This window comes from Gymnoscopelus microlampas (assembly GCF_963454915.1).
Source record: "Gymnoscopelus microlampas genome assembly, chromosome: 19".
Lineage (NCBI taxonomy): Eukaryota > Metazoa > Chordata > Actinopteri > Myctophiformes > Myctophidae > Gymnoscopelus > Gymnoscopelus microlampas.
The window spans coordinates 26721855-26735207 of record NC_139956.1 but is presented as its reverse complement, the minus strand read 5'-3'; the positions used below and the strand labels follow the sequence as shown (position 1 = coordinate 26735207).

General features: G+C 39.9%; 1 protein-coding gene across 1 annotated transcript in view; it reads right to left on the bottom strand.

Moving 5' to 3' along the window:
- The window catches only part of prkd4 (protein kinase D4), a 48104-nt gene that overhangs the window by 15639 nt on the left and 19112 nt on the right, over nucleotides 1-13353 (bottom strand). Inside the window, exons 16-17 of the mRNA XM_084043385.1 lie at nucleotides 12035-12133; nucleotides 9551-9818 (exon numbers count right to left, since the gene is read on the bottom strand). Of these exons, the coding sequence (XP_083899511.1) occupies nucleotides 9551-9818; nucleotides 12035-12133 (367 nt within the window). The remainder of the gene's footprint in view (nucleotides 1-9550; nucleotides 9819-12034; nucleotides 12134-13353) is intronic.

The following is a 13353-nucleotide window of genomic DNA, read 5'->3' as shown; positions in this document are numbered from 1 at the left end:
CAATGGTGTCACTACCGAAACGAAAAAAAAATTTGTCACCATTATTTTTTCATCACCAGAATTTTTTCGTCACCAGCATTTTTCGTCATTTTTCGTCACCAGCATTTCTTCGTCACCAGCATTTTTTCGTGGTAGTGACTTTTTTTTTGGTCCCTAACATTCATCGAGCTCTGGACTTAGTAATTTTTTTTCCGTTTCGGTAGTGACACAATGGTGTCACTACCGAAACGAAAAAACATTTTGTCACCAGCATTTTTTCGTCACCAGCATTTTTTAGTCACCAGCATTTTTCGTCATTTTTCGTCACCAGCATTTTTTCGTCACCAGCATTTTTTCGTCACCAGCATTTTTCGTCATTTTTCGTCACCAGCATTTTTCGTCACCAGCATTTTTTCGTCACCAGCATTTTTCGTCATTTTTCGTCACCAGCATTTTTTCGTGACCAGCATTTTTCGTCATTTTTCGTCACCAGCATTTTTTCGTCACCAGCATTTTTTCGTCACTAGCATTTTTTTGTCACCAGCATTTTTCGTCACCAGCATTTTTTCGTCACCAGCATTGTTCGTCATTTTTCGTCACCACCATTTTTTCGTCACCAGCATTTTTCGTCATTTTTCGTCACCAGCATTTTTTCGTCACCAGCATTTTTTTCATTTTTTTTTGGTCCCTAACATTCATCGAGCTCTGGACTTAGTATTTTTTTTCCGTTTCGGTAGTGACACAATGGTGTCACTACCGAAACAAAAAAAAAATTGTCACCAGCATTTTTTCGTCACCAGCATTTTTTCGTCACCAGCATTTTTCGTCATTTTTCGTCACCAGCATTTCTTCGTCACCAGCATTTTTTCGTGGTAGTGACTTTTTTTTTGGTCCCTAACATTCATCGAGCTCTGGACTTAGTAATTTTTTTTCCGTTTCGGTAGTGACACAATGGTGTCACTCCCGAAACGGAAAAAAAAATGTTCCCCCAAAAACCTGTTAGGAGTACGTTTCGGGCAGTTTAAAGTTGATTGGTAGTGACTTTTTTTTTGGTCCCTAACATTCATCGAGCTCTGGACTTAGTAATTTTTTTTCCGTTTCGGTAGTGACACAATGGTGTCACTACCGAAACGCAAAAAAAAATTGTCACCAGCATTTTTTCGTCACCAGCATTTTTCGTCATTTTTCGTCACCAGCATTTTTTCGTGACCAGCATTTTTCGTCATTTTTCGTCACCAGCATTTTTTCGTCACCAGCATTTTTTCGTCACCAGCATTTTTTCGTCACTAGCATTTTTTTGTCACCAGCATTTTTCGTAATTTTTCGTCACCAGCATTTTTTCGTCACCAGCATTGTTCGTCATTTTTCGTCAACAGCATTTTTTCGTCACCAGCATTTTTCGTCATTTTTCGTCAACAGCATTTTTTCGTCACCAGCATTTTTCGTCATTTTTCGTCACCAGCATTTTTTCGTCACCAGCATTTTTCGTCATTTTTCATCAACAGCATTTTTTCGTCACCAGCATTTTTCGTCATTTTTCGTCACCAGCATTTTTTCGTCACCAGCATTTTTCGTCATTTTTCGTCACCAGCATTTTTTCGTCACCAGCATTTTTTCGTCACCAGCATTTTGTCGTCACCAGCATTTTTCGTCATTTTTCGTCACCAGCATTTTTTCGTCACCAGCATTTTTCGTCACCAGCATTTTTTCGTCACCAGCATTTTTCGTCATTTTTCGTCACCAGCATTTTTTTCCGTTTCGATAGTGACACAATGGTGTCACTACCGAAACGAAAAAAAAATGGTTCCCCCAAAAACCTGTTAGGAGTACGTTTCAGGCAATTTAAAGTTGATTGGTAGTGACTTTTTTTTTGGTCCCTAACATTGATCGAGCTCTGGACTTAGTAATTTTTTTCCGTTTCGGTAGTGACACAATGGTGTCACTACCGAAACGAAAAAAAGAAATTGTCACCAGCATTTTTTCGTCACCAGCATTTTTTCGTCACCAGCATTTTTCGTCATTTTTCGTCACCAGCATTTTTTCGTCACCAGCATTTTTTCGTGGTAGTGACTTTTTTTTTGGTCCCTAACATTCATCGAGCTCTGGACTTAGTAATTTTTTTTCCGTTTTCGTAGTGACACAATGGTGTCACTACCGAAACGGAAAAAAAAATGTTCCCCCAAAAACCTGTTAGGAGTACGTTTCGGGCAATTTAAAGTTGATTGGTAGTGACTTTTTTTTTGGTCCCTAACATTCATCGAGCTCTGGACTTAGTAATTTTTTTTCCGTTTCGGTAGTGACACAATGGTGTCACTACCGAAACGAAAAAAAAAATTGTCACCAGCATTTTTTCGTCACCAGCATTTTTTCGTCACCAGCATTTTTCGTCATTTTTCGTCACCAGCATTTTTTCGTCACCAGCATTTTTTCGTCACCAGCATTTTTCGTCATTTTTCGTCACCAGCATTTTTCGTCACCAGCATTTTTTCGTCACCAGCATTTTTCGTCACCAGCATTTTTTCGTGACCAGCATTTTTCGTCATTTTTCGTCACCAGCATTTTTTCGTCACCAGCATTTTTTCGTCACTAGCATTTTTTTGTCACCACCTTTTTTCGTCATTTTTCGTCACCAGCATTTTTTCGTCACCAGCATTGTTCGTCATTTTTCGTCACCAGCATTTTTTTCGTCACCAGCATTTTTCGTCATTTTTCGTCACCAGCTTTTTTTTCGTCACCAGCATTTTTCGTCATTTTTCGTCAACAGCATTTTTTCGTCACCAGCATTTTTCGTCACCAGCATTTTTTCGTCATTTTTCGTCACCAGCATTTTTTCGTCACCAGCATTTTTTCGTCACTAGCATTTTTCGTCATTTTTCGTCACCAGCATTTTTTTTCATTTTTTTTTGGTCCCTAACATTCATCTGGACTTAGTAATTTTTTTCCGTTTCGGTAGTGACACAATGGTGTCACTACCGAAACGAAAAAAAAAATTGTCACCAGCATTTTTTCGTCGCCAGCATTTTTCGTCATTTTTCGTCACCAGCATTTTTTCGTGGTAGTGACTTTTTTTTTGGTCCCTAACATTCATCGAGCTCTGGACTTAGTAATTTTTTTTCCGTTTCGGTAGTGACACAATGGTGTCACTACCGAAACGAAAAAAAAATTTGTCACCAGCATTTTTTCGTCACCAGCATTTTTTCGTCACCAGCATTTTTCGTCATTTTTCGTCACCAGCATTTTTTCGTCACCAGCATTTTTTCGTCACCAGCATTTTTCGTCATTTTTCGTCACCAGCATATTTCGTCACCAGCATTTTTTCGTCACCAGCATTTTTCGTCATTTTTCGTCACCAGCATTTTTTCGTGACCAGCATTTTTCGTCATTTTTCGTCACCAGCATTTTTTCGTCACCAGCATTTTTTCGTCACTAGCATTTTTTTGTCACCAGCATTTTTCGTCATTTTTCGTCACCAGCATTTTTTCGTGACCAGCATTTTTCGTCATTTTTCGTCACCAGCATTTTTTCGTCACCAGCATTTTTTCGTCACTAGCATTTTTTCGTCACCAGCATTTTTTCGTGGTAGTGACTTTTTTTTTGGTCCCTAACATTCATCGAGCTCTGGACTTAGTAATTTTTTTTCCGTTTCGGTAGTGACACAATGGTGTCACTACCGAAACGAAAAAAAAAATTGTCACCAGCATTTTTTCGTCACCAGCATTTTTTCGTCACCAGCATTTTTCGTCATTTTTCGTCACCAGCATTTTTTCGTCACCAGCATTTTTTCGTCACCAGCATTTTTCGTCATTTTTCGTCACCAGCATATTTCGTCACCAGCATTTTTTCGTCACCAGCATTTTTCGTCATTTTTCGTCACCAGCATTTTTTCGTGACCAGCTTTTTTCGTCATTTTTCGTCACCAGCATTTTTTCGTCACCAGCATTTTTTCGTCACTAGCATTTTTTTGTCACCAGCATTTTTCGTCATTTTTCGTCACCAGCATTTGTTCGTCACCAGCATTGTTCGTCATTTTTCGTCACCAGCATTTCTTTGTCACCAGCATTTTTCGTCATTTTTCGTCACCAGCATTTTTTCGTCACCAGCATTTTTCGTCACCAGCATTTTTTTCGTCACCAGCATTTTTCGTCATTTTTCGTCACCAGCATTTTTTTCGTCACCAGCATTTTTCGTCATTTTTCGTCAACAGCATTTTTTCGTCAGCAGCATTTTTTTTCATTTTTTTTTGGTCCCTAACATTCATCGAGCTCTGGACTTAGTAATTTTTTCCCGTTTCGGTAGTGACACAATGGTGTCACTACCGAAACGAAAAAAAAATTTGTCACCAGCATTTTTTCGTCACCAGCATTTTTTCGTCACCAGCATTTTTCGTCATTTTTCGTCACCAGCATTTTTTCGTCACCAGCATTTTTTCGTGGTAGTGACTTTTTTTTTGGTCCCTAACATTCATCGAGCTCTGGACTTAGTAATTTTTTTTCCGTTTCGGTAGTGACACAATGGTGTCACTACCGAAACGAAAAAACATTTTGTCACCAGCATTTTTTCGTCACCAGCATTTTTTAGTCACCAGTATTTTTCGTCATTTTTCGTCACCAGCATTTTTTCGTCACCAGCATTTTTCGTCATTTTTCAGGCAATTTAAAGTTGATTGGTAGTGACTTTTTTTTTGGTCCCTAACATTCATCGAGCTCTGGACTTAGTAATTTTTTTCCCGTTTCGGTAGTGACACAATGGTGTCACTACCGAAACGAAGAAAAAAAATTGTCACCAGCATTTTTTCGTCACCACCATTTTTTCGTCACCAGCATTTTTCGTCGTTTTTCGTCACCAGCATTTTTTCGTCACCACCATTTTTTCGTCACCAGCATTTTTCGTCATTTTTCGTCACCAGCATTTTTTCGTCACCAGCATTTTTCGTCATTTTTCGTCACCAGCATTTGTTCGTCACCAGCATTTGTTCGTCACCAGCATTGTTCGTCACCAGCATTTTTTCGTGACCAGCATTTTTCGTCATTTTTCGTCACCAGCATTTTTTCGTCACCAGCATTTTTTCGTCACTAGCATTTTTTTGTCACCACCTTTTTTCGTCATTTTTCGTCACCAGCATTTTTTCGTCACCAGCATTGTTTGTCATTTTTCGTCAACAGCATTTTTTCGTCACCAGCATTTTTCGTCATTTTTCGTCACCAGCATTTTTTCATCACCAGCATTTTTCGTCATTTTTTCGTCACTAGCATTTTTTCGTCACCAGCATTTTTCGTCATTTTTCGTCACCAGCTTTTTTTTCGTCACCAGCATTTTTCGTCATTTTTCGTCAACAGCATTTTTTCGTCACCAGCATTTTTCGTCATTTTTCGTCACCAGCATTTTTTCGTCACCAGCATTTTTCGTCATTTTTCGTCACCAGCATTTTTTCGTCACCAGCATTTTTTCGTCACCAGCATTTTTCGTCACCAGCATTTTTTCGTCACCAGCATTTTTTCGTCACTAGCATTTTTTTGTCACCAGCATTTTTCGTCATTTTTCGTCACCAGCATTTTTTCGTCACCAGCATTGTTCGTCATTTTTCGTCACCACCATTTTTTCGTCACCAGCATTTTTCGTCATTTTTCGTCACCAGCATTTTTTCGTCACTAGCATTTTTTTGTCACCACCTTTTTTCGTCATTTTTTGTCACCAGCATTTTTTCGTCACCAGCATTGTTTGTCATTTTTCGTCAACAGCATTTTTTCGTCACCAGCATTTTTCGTCATTTTTCGTCACCAGCATTTTTTCATCACCAGCATTTTTCGTCATTTTTTCGTCACTAGCATTTTTTCGTCACCAGCATTTTTCGTCATTTTTCGTCACCAGCTTTTTTTTCGTCACCAGCATTTTTCGTCATTTTTCGTCAACAGCATTTTTTCGTCACCAGCATTTTTCGTCATTTTTCGTCACCAGCATTTTTTCGTCACCAGCATTTTTCGTCATTTTTCGTCACCAGCATTTTTTCGTCACCAGCATTTTTCGTCATTTTTCGTCACCAGCATTTTTCCGTCACCAGCATTTTTTTTCATTTTTTTTTGGTCCCTAACATTCATCGAGCTCTGGACTTAGTATTTTTTTTCCGTTTCGGTAGTGACACAATGGTGTCACTACCGAAACGAAAAAAAAAATTGTTACCAGCATTTTTTCGTCGCCAGCATTTTTCGTCATTTTTCGTCACCAGCATTTTTTCGTCACCAGCATTTTTTCGTGGTAGTGACTTTTTTTTTGGTCCCTAACATTCATCGAGCTCTGGACTTAGTAATTTTTTTTCCGTTTCGGTAGTGACACAATGGTGTCACTACCGAAACGAAAAAAAATGTTGTCACCAGCATTTTTTCGTCACCAGCATTTTTTCGTCACCAGCATTTTTCGTCATTTTTCGTCACCAGCATTTTTTCGTCACCAGCATTTTTTCGTCACCAGCATTTTTCGTCATTTTTCGTCACCAGCATATTTCGTCACCAGCATTTTTTCGTCACCAGCATTTTTCGTCATTTTTCATCACCAGCATTTTTTCGTGACCAGCATTTTTCGTCATTTTTCGTCACCAGCATTTTTTCGTCACCAGCATTTTTTCGTCACTAGCATTTTTTTGTCACCAGCATTTTTCGTCATTTTTCGTCACCAGTATATTTTCGTCACCAGCATTGTTCGTCATTTTTCGTCACCAGCATTTTTTTGTCACCAGCATTTTTCGTCATTTTTCGTCACCAGCATTTTTTCGTCACCAGCATTTTTCGTCATTTTTCGTCACCAGCATTTTTTTCGTCACCAGCATTTTTCGTCATTTTTCGTCACCAGCATTTTTTTCGTCACCAGCATTTTTCGTCATTTTTCGTCAACAGCATTTTTTCGTCACCAGCATTTTTTTTCATTTTTTTTTGGTCCCTAACATTCATCGAGCTCTGGACTTAGTAATTTTTTTTCCGTTTCGGTAGTGACACAATGGTGTCACTACCGAAACGGAAAAAAAAATGTTCCCCCAAAAACCTGTTAGGAGTACGTTTCAGTCAATTTAAAGTTGATTGGTAGTGACTTTTTTTTGGGTCCCTAACACTGATCGAGCTCTGGACTTAGTCATTTTTTTTCCGTTTCGGTAGTGACACAATGGTGTCACTACCGAAACGGAAAAAAAAATGTTCCCCCAAAAACCTGTTAGGAGTACGTAATTTTGGCCTCCACACTTAGTGATTTTTTCGGATTTAACTTTCGTTTCGGTAGTGACAAAATTTAGTTTCGGTAGTGACACAATGGTGAAATTTTTTTTTTACTAAGTCCAGAGCTCAATGAATGTTACTCCTAAACGTACTCCTAACAGGTTTTTGGGGGGACGATTTTGGCCTCCACACTTAGTGATTTTTTCGGATTTAACTTTCGTTTCGGTAGTGACAAACTTTCGTTTCGGTAGTGACACAATGGTGAAAAAATAAATTTACTAAGTCCAGAGCTCGATGAATGTTACTCCTAAACGTACTCCTCACAGGTTTTTGGGGGGACGATTTTGGCCTCCACACTTAGTGATTTTTTCGGATTTAACTTTAGTTTCGGTATTGACAAACTTTCGTTTCGGTAGTGACACAATGGTGAAATGTTTTTTTACTAAGTCCAGAGCTCGATGAATGTTACTCCTAAACCTACTCCTAACAGGTTTTTGGGGGGACGAATTTGGCCTCCACACTTAGTGATTTTTTCGGATTTAACTTTCGTTTAAACTTTCGTTTCGGTAGTGACACAATGGTGAAAAAATAAATGTACTAAGTCCAGAGCTCGATGAATGTTAAGGACCAAAAAAAGTCACTACAAAGTACTACCAATCAACTCTAAATTGCCTGAAACGTACTCCTAACAGATTTTTGGGGGGACGATTTTGGCATCCACACTTAGTGATTTTTTCGTATTTAACTTTCGTTTAAACTTTCGTTTCGGTAGTGACACAATGGTGAAAACATTTTTTTACTAAGTCCAGAGCTCGATGAATGTTACTCCTAAACGTACTCCTAACAGGTTTTTGGGGTGACGATTTTGGCCTCCACACTTAGTGATTTTTTCGGATTTAACTTTCGTTTCGGTAGTGACAAACTTTCCTTTCGGTAGTGACACAATGGTGAAAAAAAAAAATTACTAAGTCCAGAGCTCGATGAATGTTACTCCTAAACGTACTCCTAACAGGTTTTTGGGGGACGATTTTGGCCTCCACACTTAGTGATTTTTTCGGATTTAACTTTCGTTTCGGTAGTGACAAACTTTCGTTTCGGTAGTGACACAATGGTGAAAAAAATGTTTTACTAAGTCCAGAGCTCGATGAATGTTACTTCTAAACGTACTCCTAACAGGTTTTTGGGGGGACGATTTTGGCCTCCACACTTAGTGATTTTTTCGGATTTAACTTTCGTTTCGGTAGTGACAAACTTTCGTTTCGGTAGTGACACAATGGTGGAAAAAAAAATGTACTAAGTCGAGAGCTCGATGAATGTTACTCCTAAACGTACTCCTAACAGGTTTTTGAGGGGACGATTTTGGCCTCCACACTTAGTGATTTTTTCGGATTTAACTTTCGTTTCGGTAGTGACAAACTTTCGTTTCGGTAGTGACACAATGGTGAAAAAAATGTTTTACTAAGTCCAGAGCTCGATGAATGTTACTTCTAAACGTACTCCCAACAGGTTTTTGGGGGGACGATTTTGGCCTCCACACTTAGTGATTTTTTCGGATTTAACTTTCGTTTCGGTAGTGACAAACTTTCGTTTCGGTAGTGACACAATGGTGGAAAAAAATGTTTTACTAAGTCGAGAGCTCGATGAATGTTACTCCTAAACGTACTCCTAACAGGTTTTTGGGGGGACGATTTTGGCCTCCACACTTAGTGATTTTTTCGGATTTAACTTTCGTTTCGGTAGTGACAAACTTTCGTTTCGGTAGTGACACAATGGTGAATTTTTTTTTTACTAAGTCCAGAGCTTGATGAATGTTACTCCTAAACCGGAACACACTCAAAAAACAACAGACTCAGCAAAAAAACGGAAAAAAACAAGACTCTCCCCAGCAAAATCGTCTTGTCTTGTCAACATTTTTGCTGAGTCTGCTGTTTTTTGAGTGTGTTCCGGTGCGTTAGCCTAGCTCCACCCCTGAATCGATAGCCGTCGTCCTAAAACACCCTGCCCCGGGTCTAAACCGGCGGCCTCGGACCGCGAAAAAAATGGGGCAGTGTGTTTTTGGGACGAGCGTTCCGTTTATAACCTCTACCAAAGTGACATTTTGCTTTAACTTAATATTTTGCTTACACCACCTTTAATGAATGGTTGAAAATAAATAAATAAATCAACAAACAGAAAAGTGCAATCATACATAATAGCTCTACATGAATGCATCATGTATGTGCAACTGAGAACCCCCATCCCCACCAACCATCACCCACACAGAAAGAAACCTAACCAGGACACAGAAAGATAGATCAAATTTGAACAATGTTTGGCATTTCCCTCCTATATGACGACATGCCCGAACCATAGCCAGCACATCCCTACAGTACCTCCCAGTGAGATGGTAGACCAGGGCTGTCGGGGGTACATGAAGGAAGCGTTGGTGATCTGCTGTCCGATGTCCTCGTCCTCGTTGAAGGGGAAGGTGCCGCTGAGGCTGACGTACATGATGACGCCCACGGACCACATGTCCAGTGAGCGGTTGTACCCGTTGCTGCTGATGACCTCGGGCGCCAGGTAGGCCGGCGTGCCCACCACCGAGCGGCGGAAGGACTTCTCGCCGATGATGCGGGCGAAGCCAAAGTCGCATAGTTTCACCTGAGAGGAGAAGGGAGAATTTATATAAAAAGAAAGCGGAAGTGAGTTTCAGTGGTAGCAGGTAGAATAGATTACAGTATTCTTACATCTGTAGGTCCAGATGTAAAGGATGATGGTAGGGGTTCATATCTGTACCTCTAACTAGGGTTGCCACTTCAGTCCTGTAGTAGTCCTGGACACATACAGTACAAAGCTGACAAACTAAGCAAGTCAGACTAAAACTCAGAACAGCTAATGTTATTTGAGTCCATGTTCCATATTTATTTATTGTATTTTATACTAGCGAAGTACAGCTGAGTGAGTTAGCCGACTTTGTGAATTAGCCCATGGATGACTAAATATTAATAAATAGTGGTAATCATACAAAAAGAGCAAATATACATTTAGGGCTGTATACTGTAGGCCATATTTGATGGTAAGATTGTTATATTCTTCGTTGTTCCAATATAGAAGCTCAGTTGTGAGCTTGTAGATCTACAACTTCCTCCAAATGTTTGCATATTTTTGCAGATTGTTTGCAGAGCCTATTATGTCCAGAATAGGGATGCTAGGGTTCAAGTGGATAAGCAGCACTTATGTACCTGTACATAACTGTACAATAATTATTTCACTGGTCAGACAATAAAATTCCAGGACTGTCCAGGGCCAGGTGGCAACCATAGCCCCAAGGTACAAATGCCATTACGAGTAGCATTGTTTACAGTGACATCTTCCAGTACATCTGAAAATGAATTTGTGCGGTAAACTCCACTGATGCTCCAAGCAATCTGCCGGACCAATCTGCCAGAGTGAAATCCTTTGCTATAGCTAGCTGCCAGCAGGTTGGAACATGTACAACCAACTACTAATTGCGACCGTAGGTCGCATTTACTATAGAAACCTGCTCCAGGTGTCCGTGCGTCCCTCCGTCACACACGTCCCGTCCCTCCGTCACACACGTCCCGTCACTCCGTCACACACGTCCCGTCACACTTTTGCCCTGCTCATATCTCCGCACCCGTTGCCCCGATCCATGCCAGATTTTGCACACACACTCCTTACCTGCCAAACTACACCCTCCAAGGACCCCCGGAGCTCCAGGGACCCCCAGCTGCCTCGGGGACCCCCAAGTGTAAAAAATGAGCACATGTGGACAAATTACCAAATGACCACCCCAACGGGGCTGCTCACGGGGCATTCCCGGGGACCACCCACTCCTGGTGCTCCAGAACGGATGCAAAAGTGGTGGCGCCCCCAGTGGAGGACCCCCTGCCACTGCAGCTCACATAAAATGCCGTAACTCGGGCTAGGAGCGTCCGGGAGAGCCGCGGCCGGTACCTATTCGTCCGCCAAGGCAACGCGGACACCCCACCCCTAATTTCTCACATGGCCCTCTTCTAGCGCCACCTTCAGGCCGCTTTTCACAACACATTTTTGCCCACTACTCCTACAGTTTTGCCCCTAAAAACACGCAAATTGCTACACACTACACAGTATGTCTACACTCATGTCATCAACATGCCTGCCACCACATTTCTTAGACCACCAAACAAAACTATACATTGCCCACACAACTAGGAACCAATCGCCGTTACAGCCCTCTTCTGTATACATGTGACCTACGGTCGCTTATCTCCCGATTAGGGAGTCTTACTGGTATTAATACTACAGCAGTGGTTCTTAACCTGTGGGCCAGTGAGGACATTAATATTTTAAACAATTTATATTGATGAAAATGTCATGGTATTTTTTATTTAAAACCTTGAAAAAAATGTTTTCATTGTGATACAGATGAATAAAAACATAAAGTATACTATGTTAGCTACTCCATTGATCGATGCCGCAACAAATCTTTGTTTTTTTGTTTTTTTTTGTTTACATAAATGTTGTTTACATAAATCTTCTCTTCTGGGGGTCCCTGGCAAAAAACATTTTCAGATGGGGGTCCCTGGTCAAATACATCAATTTGGGGGTCCTTGGCACGAGGTACTACTTTTTATCCAGCTGTGGGTGAATCCACACATTGAAAAATAATAAAGTCTGCACACTGGGTCATGGTCCAAAGCTTAAAGATGTATTGGTTCCTTTACCATCATTGGGCGTGACGTTTTAGCCTTACCCACTCTTCATCAGGCGTTAAGGCTCGAAAGTCACGTCCAATGATGGTGTAAAAAGGAACCAATACATCTGAGTGGTTGTGTGTGCTTTATTGCTTGTTTCTAGATCCACACATTCACCTGAGGGAAGGGGTCTGGGGAGGCCAGTAACACATTCTCAGGTTTCAGGTCACAGTGGGCGATGTGTTTAATGTGCAAGTACCGCAGAGCTTCCAGGATCTACCACACACACACACACACACACACACACACACACACACACACACACACACACACACACACACACACACACACACACACACACACACACACACAAAAGCAAAAATACAAAAGAGTTACTACAGGGGGGGCGCCAAATCTTTGAGTGATCGGACATTTTTCAACCACTTCAAACCTAGCATCCCTATTCTGAGGAGAACTTTAGCCAAAAATAGCAGATCTACAAGTTGTGAGCTTGTAGATCGTCTATGTTCAGCAAAAAGGTTTGGTGTAGAGGGAAAAAATATCGGATCAAGTCCAGAGTGAAAGGTCAAGTTTACAAATTATTGACAGTTTAAATGGTTAAATGTTTAAAAAATACACATGAATCCAACGTACACTGATGACAGTGCTGTCAAACAATAAAATCTGCGAAAATGTTTAATGTGAAGGTAACACTTGCTCATAAGGTACCCGTAATTAACGCTTCATTTATGATTATAATACATTATTTAATCGTTAATTAAGCATTAATTAAGCATTAATTCATCATGAATCCCTTGTAATTCATTATTAATTAACATCATTAGTTAAAGGTAGGGTAAGTGATTTTCTTTGGTTAAAATAGGTGTTAAATAACCGCCTAAAATTTCTGTATTTTAACCTGTCTGAGAAAAATAATAAAGAGATTTGTAAAAAAAAAAAAAAAGGTGTTAAATAGCTCTATATTCTGATAGTACTCATAGCTATAGAGTGTTTGTTCAGTAAAAGGAGTCTCCATGTCTCTCCAGCTCTTTATAAAACAGAAAATGCATTTTCGTTTCAGTTTCAGTTTCATTTCCAATTTTATCCAACCAGGACAGAGAACTCAATCAGGATATAGATTAAACAAGTGAAATTGGAAGTGATGACACTAAGAAATGAGCAGACAAAATTGGAACTGGAACACTATAAAAATGAAGCTTAAAAATGGGTACTTTCTCCTGATTGGCTGAGATTTTGACACCTACCGGAAAATGTATTTTCTGTTTATTAAAGAGCTGGAGAGACAGGGAGACATCTGTTACTGAAAAAACACTCTATACTGTAGCAATGATTACTATCAGAATATAGTGCTCTAACCTTTTAACAAAATACTTTTTGTTTTAACCCAAAAATATCACTTACCCTACCTTTAATCATTAATTAAGCAAAGTTACTTAATACATGAATTCATGATGAATGAATGCTTAATTAATTCT